General features: G+C 47.9%; 1 protein-coding gene and 1 non-coding gene across 5 annotated transcripts in view; both read left to right on the top strand.

The window, feature by feature from the left end:
• DHRS12 (dehydrogenase/reductase 12) overlaps positions 1–21,116 on the top strand; it is a 42,915-nt gene that overhangs the window by 3,460 nt on the left and 18,339 nt on the right. For 3 of the 4 annotated variants that reach the window (XM_029209771.1, XM_029209770.1, XM_029209769.1), the window contains exons 2-5: positions 699–832; positions 2,479–2,561; positions 10,183–10,275; positions 11,574–11,655. In XM_029209771.1, the coding sequence (XP_029065604.1) occupies positions 699–832; positions 2,479–2,561; positions 10,183–10,275; positions 11,574–11,655 (392 nt within the window). Of the gene's footprint in view, positions 1–698; positions 833–2,478; positions 2,562–10,182; positions 10,276–11,573; positions 11,656–21,116 lie in introns of those variants that run through there. The other variant, XM_029209772.1, reaches the window with a different exon arrangement.
• On the top strand, positions 7,517–7,589 carry TRNAG-CCC. Its single transcript has one exon. It is a non-coding gene; the product is annotated as a tRNA-Gly (tRNA).

Genomic DNA, 21,116 nt, shown 5'->3' with positions numbered 1-21,116 from the left:
GTTTCTATCCAATATGATGCCTTTGTGCAAATTAGAAGAAGCACCTCCCTCTCTATGTGCTTTGCTGTCATCCGGCAGAAAGTTGTCCTGATGCAGGTACGAATCTCTCATCACTGTGATCGGAACGGCGCCCCCTAGGGTTGTGCAGCACACACCCTGTGGCCCTGAAGGAGGCTTGCTTCCTCTGAAGGCGTGCAGCCCTCATATAACCGCACCTGTCCCCTCCTTCGTTCCCTACATGCAAATCTATCCACTTTGCCGTGGTCCTTCTATACCTGGGTAGAGACACCTGTCCTGCGGTGCAGTAGGCGTGATGTTCCTGGTCTCCTAAGCTCCTCTCTGCTCCCCCCACTGTGGGAAAAAGGCCCCCCCAAAGATCTATCTATCAAAGGGTTTTTTGGGGTGGGGGGCACCTCCTGGTATCAGAGGCAGTCAGAGAAAGGTAGTTTGGCCACCAAATTGTTGGAATCGCCAAGCATTTTCAGTTCAGGAAGCTAACGGTATAGGAAATGTAGGCCTGGAGGAGATGGTGGTGTTCATGAGACCAGGGAGGATAGCAGGGGGAGCCCAGGAAGAAAGGGGCTGCAGGATGTGCCGGAGAGAGCATGATGCCCAGCGCAGAATTAGGCTTCCTCCCCACAGGAGATTGTGTTCCCAGCTACTTACGGCCATTCCTTCTGTGGCTCTGCTGCTTCCAGGAGTGGCTATGAGTCTGCATCCAAGGACTTCATCCCTGATGAGTTGGAGGTCCAAGTCCCTGGAAGAGCCTTCATGGTCACCGGGGGGAACAGCGGCATTGGAAAAGCAACTGCCTTCGAGATCGCCAAACGAGGTGAGCAGCCTGCTAACTCGTGCGTGCACTGGGCCCCGAGGCCAGCCTGTGGCCGGTCCACACCGGGGAGAGTGCCCTGTGTCACAGGAGGGTCAGGAAGGCCGCAGCCAGCACAGCCAGGAGCCCTGAACAGTGACCTGTGCTGATCGGCACAGCTGCTGTGCGGTAAGCTTCAAGCTAGAGGCGGACAGAGCGAGTGACTGGAGGAGGCTTTTCTCAACACGGTTAATTCACAGGAGAGCTGGGGTCCTGTCCACATGTCATTGTTTTCTGATTAAGAGCAGTGAGGGGATCCGGCCAACCCTAGGCGTCTGAATCACCAGTGGAACCTTAAAACAAAAAACACCTGGATACTTGGTCTCCAGTTCCTGTCTTCTCAACAACAACGGGGTCGGGGGTGGGAAGGATACTGGGAGTCCCTCGCAATTTTCCTGTGGACCCTAGTTAAGAACCAGAGCCCCCAGAATAACGGGAGAGGGGCGTGCAGTGAACTTCCTTCTTCCTTCCTGGTGTCCAGCCTTCAGGTTTCGAGCAGCTGGAGACAGCCTCCCCTTTCTCCTCCCTAAGCTTGATTTGGGGAAGCGCCTCTCTGGGTGCCCGTAAATTATTCAGGCAGCTGAAGTCTTCCTCCTGGTAAATGCCGGAATTTCCTGCATGAGCTCAACTGCCCTGGGTCACTTAGTGGCACTGTGGTGGCTAGAAAAGCCTGCCGTGTCTCTCCAGAGCCCCTTCTCCAGGAAAAATGGATGTTCCGGCAGAAGTTGGGGAGATAAGTTGGGAATTTATCACTTTTCAAGATGCTCGAGATTTTTTTTTTTCTCTAAAATTGTTAGGCATTTTTCAGGGGAATATTATACCATTTGGAGTTGTATTTAATTATCTGCCAAGTCAGGGGGAAGATTAACTGCATCTTAGCAACTGGGAGGTACTCTGAAGAGTTGTGGGGACGAGGATAAAGCAGACGGGCTGGTTGTGATTAGCGTGTAGCTTCCCATTAAACAGACCCCATTTTAAAAAGCAGCCATTTTAGGTGAAGAAAGCAGGTTCCATAATGCTTACTTCTTAACTGCCGCAGACAACGTAAGTCCCCTTTAAGTAAGCCTTGATTGATGACGGTATGGCTTTTGCTGGAATAGTCTGAGAGCCATTTATGGACTCAGCCATTCAGTAAATATTTATCGAGTTCCTGCTGCATATTAGGCTGAACATTAGACTCCCTGGGGAGCTTTTAAAACATACGCAGGCCTGGGCCCGTCATCTAGAGCTTTAAAAACTTCCCAGGTGGGTCCAAAGTGCAGCTAGGTGGAGACCTGTGTGTCAGGTACTCTGTGAGATGTTAGGGATGCTGGTAGGACAGAAACTGACCCTTCTTATCCTTGATATATTCAGACCCTTAAGTCAGGATGTTGTCCCAGGTGCACCGTCAGTCAGCTCAGGTAGGCAGGAGGACGGGTTCCAAGATCACCCTCTCTCTTACATCTGCTGCTCTGACTGTGGGGACCATCTGTCTAGATTTTCCAGAATAGTCTCCATTTCAGGTACTCTTTCTGTGAGCCCGTATGTCTTAGTCCTTCATTTGGAAAAGCTGGTCTCCATAGCTGTCACTGTCGCTGTCCCTCACAGACGGTTTTGTTGAATTCCACCAGGTGGCACAGTTCACCTGGTTTGTCGAGATCAAAACCGAGCGGAAGGTGCCAGAGGTGAGATCATCAGGGAGAGCGGGAACCAGGTGAGCTGCTCTGTGGCCCTCCTGCTGGGGGGTTCCTGCCTGCAGGGTCCGCAGTGCAGGGGGCTGGACTCCTGGCCACGCGCCCCGAGTTGGCAGTGGCCTGTTTGTGCTTCCGCTTGGGAGGCAGCCTCAGCCAACAGAGCTGGAGCTGCACTTTTCTTTTCTTTTTTCTTTTTTCTTTTTTTTTCAATGTGTTTCAGGACAGAGGTCCTATTTTATTTTATTTTATTCTATTCTATTCTATTTATTTTTGCTGTACAGCAAAGTGAATCAGTTATACATATACATATATCCACTCTTAAAAAAAAAATATATATATATATATTTATTTATTTGGTTGCTCTGGGTCTTCATTGCGGCACACAGGATCTTCGTTGCCCCATGCGGGATCTTTAGTTGCAGCATATGGACTCTTAGTTGCGGCATACGGGATCTAGTTCCCTTACCAGGGATCAAACCCGGGCCCCCTGCATTGGGAGCACGGAGTCTTAAGCGCTGGACCACCAGGGAAGTCCCCATATATCCCGTCTTTTTTAGATTTCCTTCCCATTCTGGTCACCACAGAGCATTGAGTACAGTTCCCTGTTTTATACAGTAGGTTCTCATGAGTTGTCTGTTTTATGTATAGTATCAGTAGTGTATCTATGTCAATCCCAATCTCCCAATTTCTCCCACTCCCCCCTCGCTCCTCTGAGCTGCCGCTTTTCAAAGTCTGGGCTGGACTGGGGATAAGGGGGGCAGTGAGATTTGATCCCACGCCCCATGAAGGCATCAGTGCCTGCTGGGGAGACATGATATGGACGTGGCACTGCTGGGGTCCCCCCCACAGAGGGAGGCCACGTCAGTGAGACACATCATAGGTGACTCAGGGTGAGCCAAGCTGTAAACTGACCCAGTGGTCTTCGGATAAAGAGGGACAACAAATGACATTTTGGCCTTGATGAGAGCCACTTCCTCTCGAGAGCTTTCAGAGCTGGCTCACGGTTTGTGGGCTTCCTCTTCTGAGAGAGTCGGAACCAGGACTGGCTATATAATCTGTAGGGCCCAGCGCAAAACGAAAGTGTGGGACCCTGGTGTTAAAAGCCTAAGAATTGGAGGACGGCGAAGGCATAGCATTAACACAAGCGGGGCCTGTACTCCAATAAAAAGTAATTTTAAAAAAAGTTCCGGGGCTTCCTTGGTGGCACAGTGGTTGAGAGTCCGCCTGCCGATGCAGGGGACGCAGGTTCGTGCCCGGTCCGGGAAGATCCCACATGCCGCGGAGCGGCTGGGCCCGTGAGCCATGGCCGCTGAGCCTGCGCGTCCGGAGCCTGTGCTCCGCAACGGGAGAGGCCACAACAGTGAGAGGCCCGTGTACCGCACACACACACAAAAAAAGTTCCCCCTTGAAGGCACTCTGGCTTAGTAACACCGTAGAGTCTCTAATAAGAACAAAGTTAACAGTTCCAAAGTCCGAAGTGTTATTGCTAGGAGACTTAAAAATCATCACAGTAATAACAAAAGGAATGAGTAATCAAAAAAGAATTAAGAAATAAAAAACAAGCGGGGCCCACTTGTGGGGTCTGTGCACCTGTGCAGGTGGTACCCCGGGAAGCTGGCCCCGATGGAGGCCCCTGAACTCCCAGTGTCAAGTGGAGAGGAGGGGGCTGGCTGGCAGTGACCACGGGCCCCTCACCTTTGCTCCAGAGCGTGTTGCTTCCAGCCCCACCTGGAGTTTCCTCCTCTGTCCTGTGCACCTGCTTCTCCAGCAACTGCCCATAGCCGAGGGGCGGACAGTGCCCCGCGCCCTCAGGCTTGGGCCGTGGCTAAAGAGAAAACAGATGCCCCAATCTAGAATGGACTATTTTGCCTCTGCTCATGAAGGTTATTCCACGTCTTGCAGTAACGTTTTCAAGGCAAGAGACTTTCCGCAGACTCCGCAGCCTCTTGCCATCAGATTCCTCCCGGAGGCTTAGGGCTGGCTGAGAGCTCGAGGGTCTCTAAATCTTCCTCTGACGTCTGCAAGGGCAGCTGCGATCTGGGGGCTGCAGTTCTTGAGATGGAAAGCTGACTGTCTGCCTGCTGATAACTTTCACTGGTGCTGCTGCAGGATGCAACAGGAATACTAATCTCAGGCTATGGGCAGGGGAGGCTCTGTCTGGATCCCAGCCCACTTTGGTTTGGGCTATGTTTTTCTACAAAGTGGATCTATATAGAAAGAGGACACGATGCTGTTTACGCTGTTGAGACCTCCTTATGTCCAGCTGCACCATCTTTGGGAGGTAGTGCTGAAAGGGGGAGCAAGCATGTTTCCTGGGGCGGGAGGAGAGGGAGCCGTTCACCTGCGGCCTCCCCCCATTCACGTTCACAAACCCACGGAAAATCCTCTCCTCTTTTGTGTTTGTAAGTGGCCGCCAGCACTGAGTGCTCGGAGGGGCCGGGGCCGGTGGTGCCCATCTGCTCATCCCCGTGGGTGTGGTTTCCCTGACTCATGCATCCTCCAGGCTCTTCCCCGGGATCGGCTGCTACTTCCTGTTTGTAAAGAGGCACCACTGCCCAGCTTCATCAGGGGTATATGGGAAGGAGCGGGGCTCCCATCTGAGTGCCGGTTCTGCGCTCACGAAGCCTTGTGAGCTGGGGCAGTGTGCTTAGCTTCCCTGAACCTCAGTTTCCTCATCTGAAAAGTAGGGTGATACTACTTTGTTCATTTTTGAACATCTCTTTGAGTGTGAACGTGTCAGGCAGCATGCTGGGAGCTGGAGATTGACATGGTAGAGGCAGTACAGCCCCTCTCAGTCTTGTAAGGATTAAGCGATCAACAAGCATTTTCAACAAAGGATGTGCGCCTCCCTGGGCCCACCTGATCGGCTCTGTATCACGGTGGGGCAGGGAGGTGTGGATGGCGTGGCTTCCGAAGTATGTGTTCCCCCAGCTCCCACGTCAGCCACCTCGTGCCTGCGTTTGACCATCGGCGGGTATTAGAGGAAGATTGGGAGGAAGGGGGCGGGAGGAATGGGGAAACAGGATATCTGGCCTCCGTGGCAACAGCTGAATCTCCGCTGAGGTTCCTGCTTCTGGGGGCGAGCCCTGCTCTCAGGCTCAGGTCACATCAGCCCCTCCCGTTGCTCCTGCAGCCTAGGGCTGGTGGGCGCTTCCTGCTGCTGCTGGTCTCCGGGTTTCTTCACCAGTCCCAGATGAGCTCTCATCTCCCTTCTCCTCTGGGAAACCAACCCCTGCGTTCAATTCCCTCTGTTGCAAGTGGTTTCTGTTAGACCCTGGCTGACATAACATGGTAGTGCTATGACATGGGAAGTTCAGGGTATCATAGTATGTACAGCTCTCGATCCATAGAAGCTATTACTGTTATTGCTGTTATCAACATTGTTTATGCTAATATTATTACCACTCCCAACCTTACCTTCTCTGCTTTTCAAGTTCCCTAGTTCTCTTTCATCAGTGCTTGGGCCGGTAAAGCAGGGAGGGAGGGCACTGGCAGGACTGGTCCTGGGTGCATAGTTGGGTGGACATCAAAGAGCGGTGGTCCTTTGGGCAGGAGAGCCTGGGTGGGGTGTGTGGCAGGCCAGCTGAGCCAGGCGTGTGTGGGCAGGCTGGGCACCAGGGAACGACAAGGTCACGTGGGAACCAGCTGCTTGGACGCACTGGCTTGGTAAGATCAGGTGTGTGGAGTACGGAGAGTTCAGTATCCTGCCACGGGGCTCTTTCTGGAGAGGGTGTGTGTGGCCCCAAGCTTGGGGGAAGGAGCGCTTGTCACAGAGCAAACTCCCAGGGCAGCAGCCACTGTGTCTGGCACAATGTTCCTGATGGGCCCAGGGAGAGAGTCAGAGTGGACCCTCCTTCAGCTCCTCGCCACATGCAGTTCATCACCACCTCGCTGCCTGGATAGAAGGGCACCATGCTTTTGTCTGGCAGTTATCTCCTTGGGCAACTCTTTTTTTTTTTTTTGGCCACGCCGAGTGGCGTGTGGGATCTTAGTTCCCCAGCCAGGGATCAAACCCAGGCCCCAGCAGTGAAAGCACAGAGCCCTAACCACTGGACTGCCAGGGAATTCCCCATGGGCAACATTTTTAAAAAAATAAACTTTAAAATTTCAGAATAGTTTCAGATGCATAGAGAAGTTGTGAAAATAATGCAGACTTTCCATTTACCCCACACCCAGTTTTCCCTTTGCTAACGTCCGTCTTCCATGAGTATGATTCATTTGTTAAGCAAATGAACCAATATTGATACATTATTACTAACTAAAGTCCATTCAGATTTCCTTAGTTTTTACCTAACGCCCTTTGTCTGTTCCCAGATCCCATCCAGGACCCCACGTTACATTTAGTTGTCATGTCTCCTCGTGGCTGTGACAGTGTCTCAGACCTTCCTAGTTTTTGATGACCCGGACAGTTTTGAGGAGTGCTAGCCAGGGGTTTTGTATACTCTCCCTCAACTGGGATTGGCCGGCTGTGTTTCTCATTGATTAGAATGGAGTGATGGGTTTCCCGGAGAAAGATCACAGAGGTACAGTGCAACCTTTGCGCTTCCTGATATGGCTGGAAGGTGCTGTCAATGTGCTTTCTGTCTTGTGGAGATTGATCCCATCAACAGCAAAACACCAAGATAAAAAACAGGGGTTTCTACTCTCCAGTTCTCCCAGGCCAACGTGGAATTCCACCTTCTTAAGAATTACTGGTTTAGCTTCCTGAGTACTAGACATTAATAGTAACTATCACCTCGTTCCTACATAGTGATTTCTACTTCCAAGGGCACATTCATGTACTGCCTCCCCTTTACCCTTCAAACTCACCCTCTGCCCTGGGTAGAGGCTTCCCGTGATGTCAACTCATGACTCCTGGGCCACCCAGAAGCTAGATGATGGTGGTTCACCTATAGGAAGGATCCCAGTTGAGTTTTGCTCAGTTTCAATAACCAGACTTGTATCCTCTTTAGGTTTAAAGAGTGAGTACAGGACTTCCCTGGTGGTACAGTGGTTAGGACTCTGCACTCCCAATGCAGGGGGCCCAGGTTCGATCCCTGGTCAGGGAGCTAGATCCCACATGCGTGCCACAACTAAGAGTTCACATGCCATAACTAAGGAGCCTGCGTGCCACAACTAAGACCCAGTGTGACCAAATAAATAAATATATAAATTTTTTTTTTTTTAAAGTGAGTCTCCTAGGTCCAGCCTCTTCATGTGTAGATCAGCAGATCAGGGTTTTACACACTGGCACCTGCCTCGTTCCTTCCCCTGGTCACAGCAGACTGCTGGCCTCTCCTTCTGGGTGCCTTTGGGCTTCCTGGTTTCTCGCAGAGGGACCCAGATGATTCCCTTCACCTTTTCAGGACGCTTCATTTCACCAGGCTCCAAGGTTGATTTGTCTATAATGGCGAGTCCCTCTTCCCTGCTGCTGCCTCTTTTTAATTCTGCGATGCCTTGGGTGCTTCCAGGAAGCTCAAGGAGATTGAGGGATGATCAGAGTAAAATTGATTTTGGCTCACTTGAATTTTGTTGCTCATTTGAATTTTGTTGTTTCTTTGAGCCTGGCTTTGTGAGTGTCGCAGCCCTGCTGGCGGGAGGGAGTTCCAGGGTGGTTGCCGGGAAGTACTCAGAACGAAAGGATTAGGTGTGTGGACCTGGTTTGCCGTCACTGGTAGACGCTCACGGCTGACCCAGGTGTGAGTCAGCAGCCTCATGTCCGCTCTGTCTGGGTGAGGGCCTTCAGAGACTTTTTAGAAGAGCGTAGTCCTGTACGGACAATGCTTTTCCTCTCCCTTGAAGGCAGAGGAAGATTCAGTTGTTCCAGACTTAAGCCAAATATGGTATTCAAGCTGATTACAGACCTTCTGAGGCATGAAAATGTGGGATTGCTTCTGTTTTCTCGTTCTCTGAGCCTTTGTCTCAGGGTGAGGAAATATGTTTTAAGATCAATCAGTAGAAAGAAATTCTGACTTGCGTTCAATGGCTCAGTTAATGGGGCAACTGAGACAGGGCCCTGAACTCTGCTTTATCAAGGGAGTTACAGCTGTTGCTCAGAGTTTTGCCTGTAGGTTCAGCTCCCAGCAGCAGGAATCTGCCTTGGGTTGGTGGTAAGTCCCTGACGTCTGCTGGAGCGCAGGGGGAATAGCCTCACGTTCACTGGATGTTGAGAACACAAGTCTCAATTATGTGCTGAGTACAGAGAAAAAGGGGTAAAGGGACAACATGCATTGATCATTTATGTGTGTGGCTGTGTGCCCCACCGTAAAGGAAAAGGGGGCATTCAGCATGGCTCCTCCATCAAGGAGTTCTGAGTCTACTGGGGGAGGAGGCCATTTTAATGGCCACAAAACATACGTTTGCATGGATGTGTCATAGTTTCCTACCCATCATTTGGGAGTTTTTGTCAATATTTTGCTCCTAAGAGATTATCGAAGGCACATCCTAACTATAAGATGACAACTTCTTCTGTGACTCAGTCCTTGCTTACATCGCGTGTCAGTTTCTGCCTTGTGACATTGTTACCTCTGGACGCAGCCTCCTCCCCCAGTAGACTCAGAACTCCTTGATGGAGGAGCCATGCTGAATGCCCCCTTTTCCTTGACAGTGGTGCACACAGCCATGCACATAAATGATCAATGCATGTTTATTGCATCTCTATTTGCAACAGCCAGGACATGGAAGCAACCTAAGTGTCCATCGACAGATGAATGGCTAAAGAAGATGTGGCACATATATACAATGGAATATTACTCAGCCATAAAAAGAAACGAAACTGAGTTATTTGTAGTGAGGTGGATGGACCTAGAGTCTGTCATACAGAGTGAAATAAGTCAGAAAGAGAAAAACAAATACCGTATGCTAACATATATATATATGGAATCTAAAAAACAAACAAAAAAAATGGTCATGAAGAACCTAGGGGCAAGGCGGGAATAAAGACACAGACCTACTAGAGAATGAACTTGAGGAAATGGGGAGGGGGAAGGGAAAGCTGGGACAAAGTGAGAGAGTGGCATGGACATATATACACTACCAAACGTAAAATAGATAGCTAGTGGGAAGCAGCTGCATAGCACAGGGAGATCAGCTTGGTGCTTTGTGACCACCTAGAGGGGTGGGATAGGGAGGGTGGGAGGGAGATGCAAGAGGGAAGAGATGTGGGGATATATAACTTTGTTATAAAGCAGAAACCAACACACCATTGTGAAGCAATTATACTTCAATAAAGATGTTAAAAAAAAGAAACTCAACAATAAGAAAACAACCTGGTTAAAAAAAAAAAAGAAATAAGGTAGATTTATATATAAGAAAAAAATCTCTAAAACATATTGTTAAGTGAAAAAGAAGGATATAGAACAATGTATAGTCTGATCCTATCTATATGGAAAAGGGACACACACATAATGCTTAAAATGTATAATATATAATGCCTGAAAAATACATTTATAAATATTGTATGTACTTAAAATATTTCTGGATGATTTGCAAGAAACTGTGAACAATGGTGTACTTCTGAAGAGTGAGACTTTCCATTTTGTATCATTCCAAATGATTTGATTTTTAAAACCATTTTTTTAAAAAACCATTTTTAATGAAAAAATACATGTTATCTTTTTTTTTTTTTAAGGCTTTACAATTTTTTTTTGTTTTCTGGCTTAGAACATCTTTCTGCACATTGTGGACTTATCTGATCCCAAGACAGTCTGGAAATTTGTTGAAAATTTCAAGCAGGAACATACCCTCAATGTCCTGGTGAGCTTTGTAAACATAAGTACGGGATAAATCTCATGCATGTGCGTTTCTTGCCTGTGTGGTTGTAGACTGGTGTGTATGTTTGTGGATCTTTATGGTGACACCTTAGTGAGAATCTTTTATGGGGAGGCCTGTTCAGTTATCAGGTTCACTCATTGGAGTCAATCTAACCCTATTGGTTGGATTTGTGGGGAAAGGAAGGGACCATCCACTGGGTCTGTGAGGGGGATGGGGAGGTTCCATTTTTTTCATAAAATGATGATTTGTATACTGGTATTCCTGAACTCTGTAGATTTGGGGGTTGCTATATTAAAATAAGAGGCTCAGGGGGAAATTAAATAAAAAGCTTAGTCCAAAAGAACGCTTGCTGCAGACAAGCACATCTTTTAGTAACACAGTCAGTTGCTCTCCAGAGAGAGCTAGAGGACTCAGGTGGGCTGGTGTCCTTCTCCTCCTCGCATATACTCTGAGCTGAGCTGCGTTTCTACCCAAATAGTTTCTAATGTGCTCCGAAATGTTCACTCAGGCTCAGGTCTACTCTTGCGCTGTCCAATATGGCTACGGAGCATTTGAAATGTAGCTAGTCCAAACTGATATGTGCCACCAGTGTACAAACCTGCCGATGTTGAAGACTTAGTGTGAAAAGTAGAGTAAACAGGGCTTCCCTGGTGGCGCAGTGGTTGAGGGTCTGCCTGCCGATGCAGGGGACACGGGTTCGTGCCCCGGTCCGGGAAGATCCCACATGCCGTGGAGCGGCTGGGCCCATGAGCCATGGCCCATGAGCCTGCGCGTCTGGAGGCTGTGCTCCGCAACGGGAGAGGCCACAGCAGTGAGAGGCCCGCGTACCACAAAAAAAAAAAAAAAATAGAGTAAACTAACATTTTTGTATTGATTACATTTTGAAATGATACTCTTTTGGATATATTGAGTTAAATAAAATATTAAAATCAATTTTACCTGTTTCTTTTTACCTTTTTAATGTGGTCACTTTCTAGAAAACTTAAAATTATATATTTCTATTGGACAGCGCTGGTCTAGACGAATTCCTGGGGCACTTTATCACGAATTAGGTTGCCGGGCCAAGCCCTGGTCGTCGGAGGTCTCTGCACAGTCCCGTGGCTGAGGCTGCTGCACAAATGGCATTTTCCAGGACGGGGTTTGGAGTGAAGGGACAGTTGAGCAGAACTGTTGTCGTCACATGAATGTGGGACCGGTGGTGGTGGTGGAACTGTGGGGTTTGGGAACAGGTCCTTTGGCCCTATTTTCCTTTATTTTGAAATGGGAACTGTACTTTCTAGATCAATAATGCAGGTTGCATGGTCAATAAGAGAGAGCTCACGGAAGATGGACTTGAAAAAAACTTTGCTACCAACACTCTGGGTAAGTGTAAGCAGTTTTCTTGTTTGCTTTTAGCAGAATAATTGTAGACATAAATGATACTGTAGGAGGATCAGAAAACATTGATCTACTTTTTGGGTTCTTGGTCCTTGGCGTGATTGCATTTACTTTAAATATATCCTTCACTGCATTATTATTTCTTCATAAAACACTCTTTTCATGTTTTACATAATATGTGTTAGTGCCAGGAATACTTAGCATTGTTAAAGTTTTTTTTTCTAGGAAGCTCAAGGCTCATTATAGACATGACTTTGGTGAGAAGGGCAAGGTCATCTTAGGTAGAAAGTGCAAACATGAAAACTGTAGCCAAGGGAGCTTCCAGCCAGGGCTGAGAAAGGTGCAACCACGAGACCAGAAGATGGGCCAAGAAGGGCACTCACCTGGAATGCAGGACCCCTGGGTTCCGGTTCCTGCTCTGTAATAACAGGCTGACTCATTTTGTGCCAGGCCAGTGATTCTCAAAGTAGGGTTCCTGGGCCAGCAGCATCAACATCACCGGGCAGCTGGGTAGAAATGCACATTCTTGGGCTTCACCCCCAGCTCTACTAAATCCAAAACTAGGATGGGGCTGAGAAATCTGTGTTTTAACAAGCCCTCCAGATGATTCTGATGCACACTAAAGTTTGAAAACCAATGTACCAGGATTTTAACCTCTTTGGATTTTCTCCATCTCAAACCAAGGGGTCTGGAGTACAGATCTTCCTCAGCTTATATTGGGGTTAGGTCCCAGTCAACCCATCATAAGTTGATCATATAGTAAATTGAAAATGCATTTAATCCACCTAACCTACCGAATATCGTAGCTCAGCCCAGCCTACCTTAAACATGCTCAGAACACTTACATTAGCCTACAGTTGAACAAAATCATCTAACCCAAAGCCTAATTTATAATGAAGTATTGAATATGTCATGTAATTTATTGAATACTATACTGAAAGTGAAAAACAGAACGGTTGTCTGGCTCTAGAATGGCTGTAAGTGTGAGGGTTGTTCACTATTGTGATCACCTGGCTGACTGGAAGCTGCGGCTCGCTGCCCTGCATCCCGAGAGAGCATCATACCGCATATCACCACCCCGGGAACGTTTCAAAATCCAAAATTTGAAGTGCAATTTCTACCTAATGTGTATCGCTTTCACACCGTCATGAGTCAAAAAATCGTAATTCAAACCATCATAAGTCAGGGACCAACTGTAGACTATTTCAGCGCCTTTCAACTCGGAGATGCAATGAATCTAAGATTCTCCCCAGTGACTATACCATTTCCTCATAGGAAGTGAAGCTTTTAATAAGGCATTTTAGTTTTTATTTATTTATTTATTTAATTTATTTTTTGCGGTACGCGGGCCTCTCACTGTTGTGGCCTCTCCCGCTGTGGAGCACAGGCTCCAGACACGCAGGCTCAGCGGCCATGGCTCACGGGCCCAGCCGCTCCGTGGCATGTGGGATCCTCCCGGACTGGGGCATGAACCCGTGTCCCCTGCATTGGCAGGTGGACCCTCAACCACTACGCCACCAGGGAAGCCCCTTAATAAGGCATTTTAATTCATCCTAAGTCACAAGATGAATGGCGGGGGTTCCTGTGTTTGTCGTTGAAGGTGTCCATTAAATAGTAACCCTCTTCCCAGCCAAGAACTGAACAATTTGAGGATTAAGACAGTGGATGAAAGCCCCAGATCACTGTTGTTACAGATAAGGCTGGTTGAAGAGCATGGCTCACGTGAGAGCCAAATGGCTTCCTTAATGCTAAACCCCAGAGTTCGCCAGCCTCACTTGCTTTGTTGCATCTGGCTGGCCTCAGACAGACACCACCAACCCCTCCCAGGAAGAGGAAGACGTGGGGAGCAGAGCTCAGCAAGCCCAGATTACTACCCCTAAATTTACTCCAGTTTTTAAGTGGTCCCCGTCCTCGCAATGGAGAGAGGAAGGGGCTGAGGGAGGATGTTCATTGTTCTCCCTCCAGGAGAAAGAGAGCATCTGGAGTGGGGAAGAACCTTTCTCCCTGGCACTGAGGTTGCACTTATTTCTTCTTAAACAAATCCCTGGGAGCTTGCTATGAAACGCTGCAGGTTTAGTACAAAATATTCCCAACGTTCGCTTTGTTCCAAATGTGGTATCCTTGCCCAAAGTACAAAAGTGCGCACATGTGGGGTCATGCCGGGGTTTGCCTTCTAACTCTTCTGGGTGGCAAGGACTCCTAGGGTCCTAGCAGCTGGCCTCCCAGGTGGCTGCTCTCCAGGACCAGCTTTGTGATTTGCGGGGCCCAGTGCCAAACAAAAATAGGGGGCCCCTGTATTCAAAAAGTGCAGGGCCCTGTGGGGTTGCCTGCTCTGCTGCTTCCCCACCTGCCCATCCACCACCCAGCTAAATGCTCCTGGGTGTGCGCTGCATGCTGGGCACTCGTGGGTGGCGCACGTATATATGGCACTGAACCCACGTGACCACCCTATGATGGAAGTATTCCTGCCTGTACATAACAGATGAAAACACTAGACTGAGAGAGCTTGCATAACTTGCCCAAGGTCAAGTGGAGGAGCCAGAATTTGAACCCAAGTCTGTCTGCCTCCAGAGCCCATGTTCATAACCAAGATGAGTTCTACCAGCCCCCAGCATCTCCTCCCTCAGACCCATCACTGCGTTATCGTGAGATAAGTGCTAAAGGGAGGCTGGGAGGGGAGTGACCAGCCATGCCAGGAGAAGCATGGCCCAGGGCTGGGGACACTGCTTAGAGGGCCTCCTGGGAATCTGCCTTGATTGAGAATGTGGGGCAGATCTGATAGACGCTCAGGGAACTGCCTTTTTTTTTTTTTTTTTTTTGCCACGCTGCAAGACTTGCTGGATCTTAGTACCCCCACCAGGGACTGAACCCAGGCCACCGCAGTGAAAGCGCAGAGTCCTAACCACTGGACGACCAGGGAATTCCCTTTTTTAAAAATTTTATTTTATCATTTATTATTGTTTGGTTTTGCTTTTGCCTTTTTGATTATACAGCTGATTATGTTGTACTTTTGTTTTGGATCCGGTCTGCTTCTAAGGACCTTGATATCTCTTCATTTTCATTTCCTACCTGTGTTAGAAACATTTTATTGATCTTGCCAACCTCTCTGAGAAGCATAGTAATTCTCATGCTTAATATTTATTCATCCTCTCCAGAGGGGAAGACGTAGTCCAGCATATACAGAAGCGAGTCAGTGACAGAGAGGGCAGCTTGACGTGCCTCTGCTTTACAGATGAGGAGATACAGAGAGGTTCAAATATTGTCATTCTGAAGCAGGTGCAGAGCCAAGCAAACAGCCCGTACCTCTGTCTGAGTCCTAGGAAACTGCTGGCTGCCTTGCTAACGTGAAACATGTTTTCATGGCCTGATCATGTAACACAGGTTAGGTCGTTTGCTATTTTCTAAGATTCCATTTGGCCTCTAGAAATACTTCCAATCCCCAGCCAAACATCAGTAGGTTCCTGATACTCTGAGGACAGGACACAGTAGGATTTGCAGAATTTATCACCAGATCCTAAGAGTTCGGGAGGTGGTGGATTAGTGAAATACTGTCAGAGCCCATGGCTGCATGTGGCTCTTTGTGAAGACATCACAGTCTATGAATCAGATAAAGTTTGGAAATCATTCTCCCTCTCCTTTTGCGGGGATGGGTGGGGCATGGAGAGGTTTTCATAGTTTACTCTCCTAGGGACAAAAATGAGCCGCCCCAGGGTAGATTTGTGGGGAGACGAAGCGCGGAGGTAAAGTGATCTCGTGAGACAGATGCTGTTTGGTTGCTGTACTTGCCCCTGTGTTTCGGGTCTTCTCAAACCATATCCGTTTTGCCTGTTGGCATTCAGTGGCATTCAGAGCCCGTGAGGAGTGAAGACGGATGTGTGTGGGGGGGGTGGGGGGTGGGTAGGGGCGCAGTGCTTCGCTGAGTGCTGTGCTGGCAGCTGGCCACAGCCCGGGCATCAGCCGATCACAACTCTCACCCGCCTCTCAGCCCCTCTCACCCACGGCACACGAGACAAGGATGCCATCCACCTCCTCCGAGACAGCTGTGTCATCAGGTAGTTGACTGTAATAGGCAGTGGTGCCTTAGATCTTTGGCAGAGGGTGGGAAAGTTCACTTGAGGTCATTCTGGAAGGACGTACCTACATCAGTGTACGGTACATGTTCTGTCCCTTCACAGTCTGTTATTTGGAGCTTTCTGCTCACCGGCATAGCTCCACACCCAATGGTAACTGCTGTTTAAAGCAGGGACCCAGGGTCCAGAAACACCTTAATAATAATGATGATAATAATAGTAATAATAATGGCACACACTGAACACTTTCCATGTGCCAGGGGCTCCACTAAGTGTTTTTCTTGGACTATCTCGTTCAGTTCTCATAACAACTTTATAGATTTCATAAACAAGGAAACAGGATCAGAAGTAGTTTGAAATCAGAGTCTGAGTGACTCACCTTCCTAAATAAAGGACAACAAAATTATATTTGGTCCATTTTTGCTATAGGCTTGTATCTCTCAGCTCTTGCTACATAACAAACAACCCCCAAATCTCTTAGGCATACAATAAATAAGCATGTATTTCTTGTTGACTCTTAGGCAGGTCTGCTGGGTGGGCTAATGTCAGCTGAGCTCAGTAGGGTATCTCTAAGCAGCAAGTTGGGTCTGCATTATGTTCCAAATTCTTGCATCCTTCTTGGACCATTAGGCTGGCCAGAGTATGTTCCAGTGGCAATAGCAGAAGCCCAAGTGTGCAAGCACATTGCAAGCCCCTGCTTGCTTCAGATCTGCTAACGTCCAGCTGACCAATGCAAGTCATTTCACAGAGCCCAAAATCGAGAGTCAGGGAAACATACTCCTCCCAGGTAACTGGGGAAGAGAGGGTGAATATTGTCAAACAGTAATCTACGACAAGGGTCTATTTTATTACATTCTAAGTCTTTGGAAATGGGTCATCTGAGTTTGATGTGGTAACTATTAACCCCAAATATTTAATGAGCAAAATGTCTTGTTTGTTCAGTAAACATTTAAAGAGCACACACTGTAAGCTGGACCCTGTGGTCAGCGACGAGGATTCAGAAATTATATGGACTCCTGGTCCAGCGGGGGAGTCAGACACATAAACGGTGTCAGTAACCACATGGTTAAGTTCTCTTTTCGTCCATGAAGGGAGCTGGGGTCCAAACCCCAGGAAAGCAGAGAAGAGTACTTCCGAGGTGAAATAGGCCCTCAGGCACTAAAGGTGTTTGGTGCCAGGCATTCTTATGTGTCAATAAGCCTTACTCGGAGCTTTACCTATGTGCCATTTGGCTCCTAAAACCTTCCAGCTCCCAAACCTTCAGGATTCCCAGAAAGACACAGTACCTGGGGATAGTAAGCACTGTAGAAATGTCAGCTAATATTGCTGTAACATCCAAATCCCTTCACCTGGAACTGAAGTCCTTTGTTATGGTACCTCCCCCACCTGTCCAGACATACTTCCATGATTTCCCAACATGGATCCTCTGCCAGTCAGCCCGTTAGTTTTGGAACCTGTCACCAGCAGGATACCTCCATGCTTTTGTTCCTGTGGCTCCGGTGCCTGGAACGTCCCCTTCCTGGTTCACTTTCACTTCTCCTCCGTGACTCGCTGGGAGCACACCAGCCTGGAGCTTGGCCAGCGCTTCTCCTCCTTTGGGCTCCCAGAGCACCCTCTGTGACCCTATCGTAGCACCATAGAAGTCACCCTTTGATAGGTGGTTTCTGGCACAGAGCATGAATCACTGAGTGCACGCACTGCCTGGCCCTTACGAGGAGCTCAGTCCGTTTTGAGCTGACCTACTGGGTGGGTAATCCAGCTCCTCCAGCTACGTGGCTGTGTGCAAAGTGCTTAAACCTCCTCAAGCCTCACATTCCCATTCTGTAAAATGGAGATCATGATACCTTTATAGGCTAGAGGTGAGGGTTAAAGAAGGAGTTGTAAGTTATTTACCCAAGAGAAATAACGTGTTCACGCAAAAATGTGTACACAAATGTTTATAGTTGCTTTATTTTTACTCATAATCACCCCAAACTGGAAACAACCCAGATGTCCTTCAACTGGTGAATAAACTGTGGTGCTTCCATACAATGGGATGCTATTCAGCAATAAAAAGGAACAAAACATTGATGTTTGCAGCAATGTGGCTGAATCTTAAATGCATTGGCTAAAGTCAAGCCAGACTCAAAAGGATACATTGTATGATTCTGTTTATATGATGTTCTGGAAAAGGCAAAGCTATGGGGACTGAGAAAAGATCGGTGGTTGCTGGTGGTTAGGGGTGGGAGGAGGGTGTGACCACAAAGGTAGTAGGTGACTGTGAGGGAATATTTGGGGTGACGGAATGGTTGTAAATCACACCACAATCTAATGCATAGAGTTACCCAATTGTATGCATTTGCAAGAGCTCATAGAGCTGCACACACCCCCGCCCCCCCCACACAGAATTTTACTGGATGTAAAAATATATAAGAAAAAGCAAAAAGGTAGGAAAGTATCATAGCTCTCAGCACAGTGAGTCTGTTTCTTGGTAAGAAGCAGACTATTTACTATGATTGACTTGAGGTGCCCTCCTCAAATCAGTGCACTCCTAGAAGGGGTACTGTCTTCCCTCCAGCCTAGAGTATAGGTCACCCTGCTCACGCCTGATAATAGTAGGTGCTAAAAAGCATTAGTTGGTGAGGAGTAAACGTAGAGGCACCTTCCATGCTGTGCTGTGCAGAGGCCAGAGAAAGTTCTTCCACTATTCCAAGGATAGTGGAATGCGCAAAGGCTGTGGACGGAGATATGGCAGTCTTGCTGTCCAGGAGAGTCTTGGGGTGAGGGAAGGTGACCCCATGAGGAACCCTTGACCGGAGCCAGAGTTCATGATTTCTGTGAGCCCACCTGGTTCTGGGTAAAATTGGGAAGCAGGCAGTAGTCACAAAAGAAAAGGTGATCAGCCAGCCTCACTGTCTCATTGGCCTTCCCATCGTTCCTCAGTGACCTCATCGTTGTCCTAGAATTTTCTCTGTACCACCTCTCCCCTAAGAAGCCCCTGAGATGTAGGGAGAGAGGAAGATGCAGGAGGAGGGAGAGGGAGAGAGGGATGCTGTCCAGCTACATCAGAGGGCTCCCTTAGGTGTCCTTCTCCTGTTTTGAAATCTGGCCCCAAGATGCCCAAGCCCCTCTGATCTCTTCAAACGACGGAATGAATGGACGCTGGAGTATTATCAGGGCCCCAGCAAAACCAGTATGGCTTCAGCAGCATCCCGCATTCTGCACCATTCCCAGTTCCCTTCCTCACGCCTCCTCTGTTCCTTCCCTCCAAACATTTCGTCTCCTTTCTCTCATTCCCTTGGGCTACACTCCTTTCTGGGTCCCAGCTCACAGCTCAGTAAATCAAAGATCTGTGCTCATCTTAGAAAGGTGCCATCTTAGGACTTTGTGTGTGGGGCAGGGTAGGGAGGTGGCGTTTATTCAGGATCGCTTTTTTCTAGTCATAAGACAAATGTGTCTTCTTTTAGAAAATAGGGAAATAAAAGTATCCAAGAGAAACCAAAACTCTCCCGTAATTCCATCATTAAGATAAAACCACCATTAACATGGGTCTGTTTTTTCCAGCCTTTTTCTATGTGTGTCCCCTACTCCGAGGAGGGGCCACAGTGTGTATACCATTCTGAGTCTTGTGTTTTTCCAGGTAGCATTATATTATAAATGTTTTCTCATGTCATTAAACATCCTTTAAAATGTTCCTTTTCTTTAGAATATATTCTGTTGTATGAATGTGCCATAGTTTAGTATGTTTATCCCCTATTGTGGGATATTTAGCTTGTTTCCAACTTCTATTGAAAATGATTCCACCATGAGTACCTCTGTTCATACATTTTTGTGTGGATCTTTGCTTATTGCCTTAGGATGGATTCCTAGGAGTGAAATTACAGACACCTAGTTTGTGACCATTTTTGAGACCTTTGACCAAATTGCCAAATACATGATACATTAACCAAATTGCCCACCAGAAAAATTGGAGCAATTTGTATTCCCACCAGCATTCTTAGTACTTATCTCTCCCTATCCCAACAAGCTCTGGGTCCCACCCATCATCCCCCAAAGAATGACCTTTGCAAAAGTGATAGATGAAATCTGGCATCTTACTTTTCTTTGCATTGCTTTGGTTAGTAGTGATATTGAACTTGGCGATGGCGCTTATTTATTGGCCATTTGTATTTCTTTGGGGAGTTGCCTGTTCATGTCCTTTGCCCATTTTTCAATTGTGATCATCGTCTTTTAAACTGTTGGTTTATAAGCCATCTTTGGCACATTTATCACAAGTGCGTTCCTCCCTGACACCTCCCCCGCCCCAGTTTAGCAAATTACTTTTTAATTCTGTTTTTGGTGCTTTGGTTGGTCACACAGAAGTTTAAATTTTCTATGTAATCAGGCTGTATATTTATTATTAAGACTGATTTATTCGTTTTTATGGTTTAAAAAAATCCTGGTTACTCTAAATACTTGTTTTTCCCCCTATTTTCTTACAACATTTTCTCTTATTTAGCGTTTTCGTCCACTGGAAGTAATTTGGGTATTAGGTCGGTAAGGAACCTTTTCTTCTCTTTCTTTCTCTCTTTCTTCTCACACTTTTTAATAAACAGTGTCACAGCTCTGCTTATATATTGCATAATCTTTCCTTTCTTTTGAGTTGTGATGCCATCTCTCTCATATACCAAATTCTCACTAAGTTGCTTCTCTTTCCAAGCTCCAGTCCGTTCCACTGACCTAGTCATTATTGTCACGACTGCACTATTCTCATTATTCACATACATTTTACTATCTTCTAGGGCAAGCCCTAGCTCATCACTCCTCTCATTCTCGAGACATTTTCACCCAGCGGACTGATAGATTGGGGGTGAGGAGGCCAGACTTCAGGCATCAGGGGAGACTGGTGGGGTCTGGAGCTCCTGAAGCTACAAGGTAGGACCCCTTGGCCCCCAGAAGGGCTTTGGAGCCCTGGGTGAGGCTCTTGGTCTAGAACTGCACGGGGGGGGGGGGGGGGGCCCTGTGCAGCCCTCCTAAGGACAGAATGAATAAACCCAAAAGTCAGAGATCTTCTGCCCCTTGGCTTTGGTTTTCTGCCAGCCATTGAGGCTGCTTTGGATGAGGCACAAACACCTTCCAGAGCTGAGCCCCTGGGCCACGATGGGCCTCCCCACCTGCCTGCCAGCCTGCCACTCCGGGGTGGGGTCTGAGCCACTGCAGTGCCCAGGCCTGGGCGAGCTCCCTCGGGGCCCCGTGGGGACCACGCCTCCAGTTCTCCCAGCCAAGGAGCACTGGCCCCAATTCAGGAAGCCAGTGAGGTGCCCGGCCCCATCCTGGCCCGGGGGCCTAGGACCCTATCGGATGATCTGGCTGGGATTCCATGGGTGTTTTTAAAGGAGAGCTACTCACAGCAGTTCT

This window comes from Monodon monoceros, unplaced genomic scaffold, assembly GCF_005190385.1.
Source record: "Monodon monoceros isolate NGI ecotype Baffin Bay Population unplaced genomic scaffold, NGI_Narwhal_1 Super_Scaffold_8, whole genome shotgun sequence".
Lineage (NCBI taxonomy): Eukaryota > Metazoa > Chordata > Mammalia > Artiodactyla > Monodontidae > Monodon > Monodon monoceros.
The sequence above is the reverse complement of the archived record's forward strand: the minus strand, read 5'-3'. Positions and strand labels throughout refer to the sequence as shown.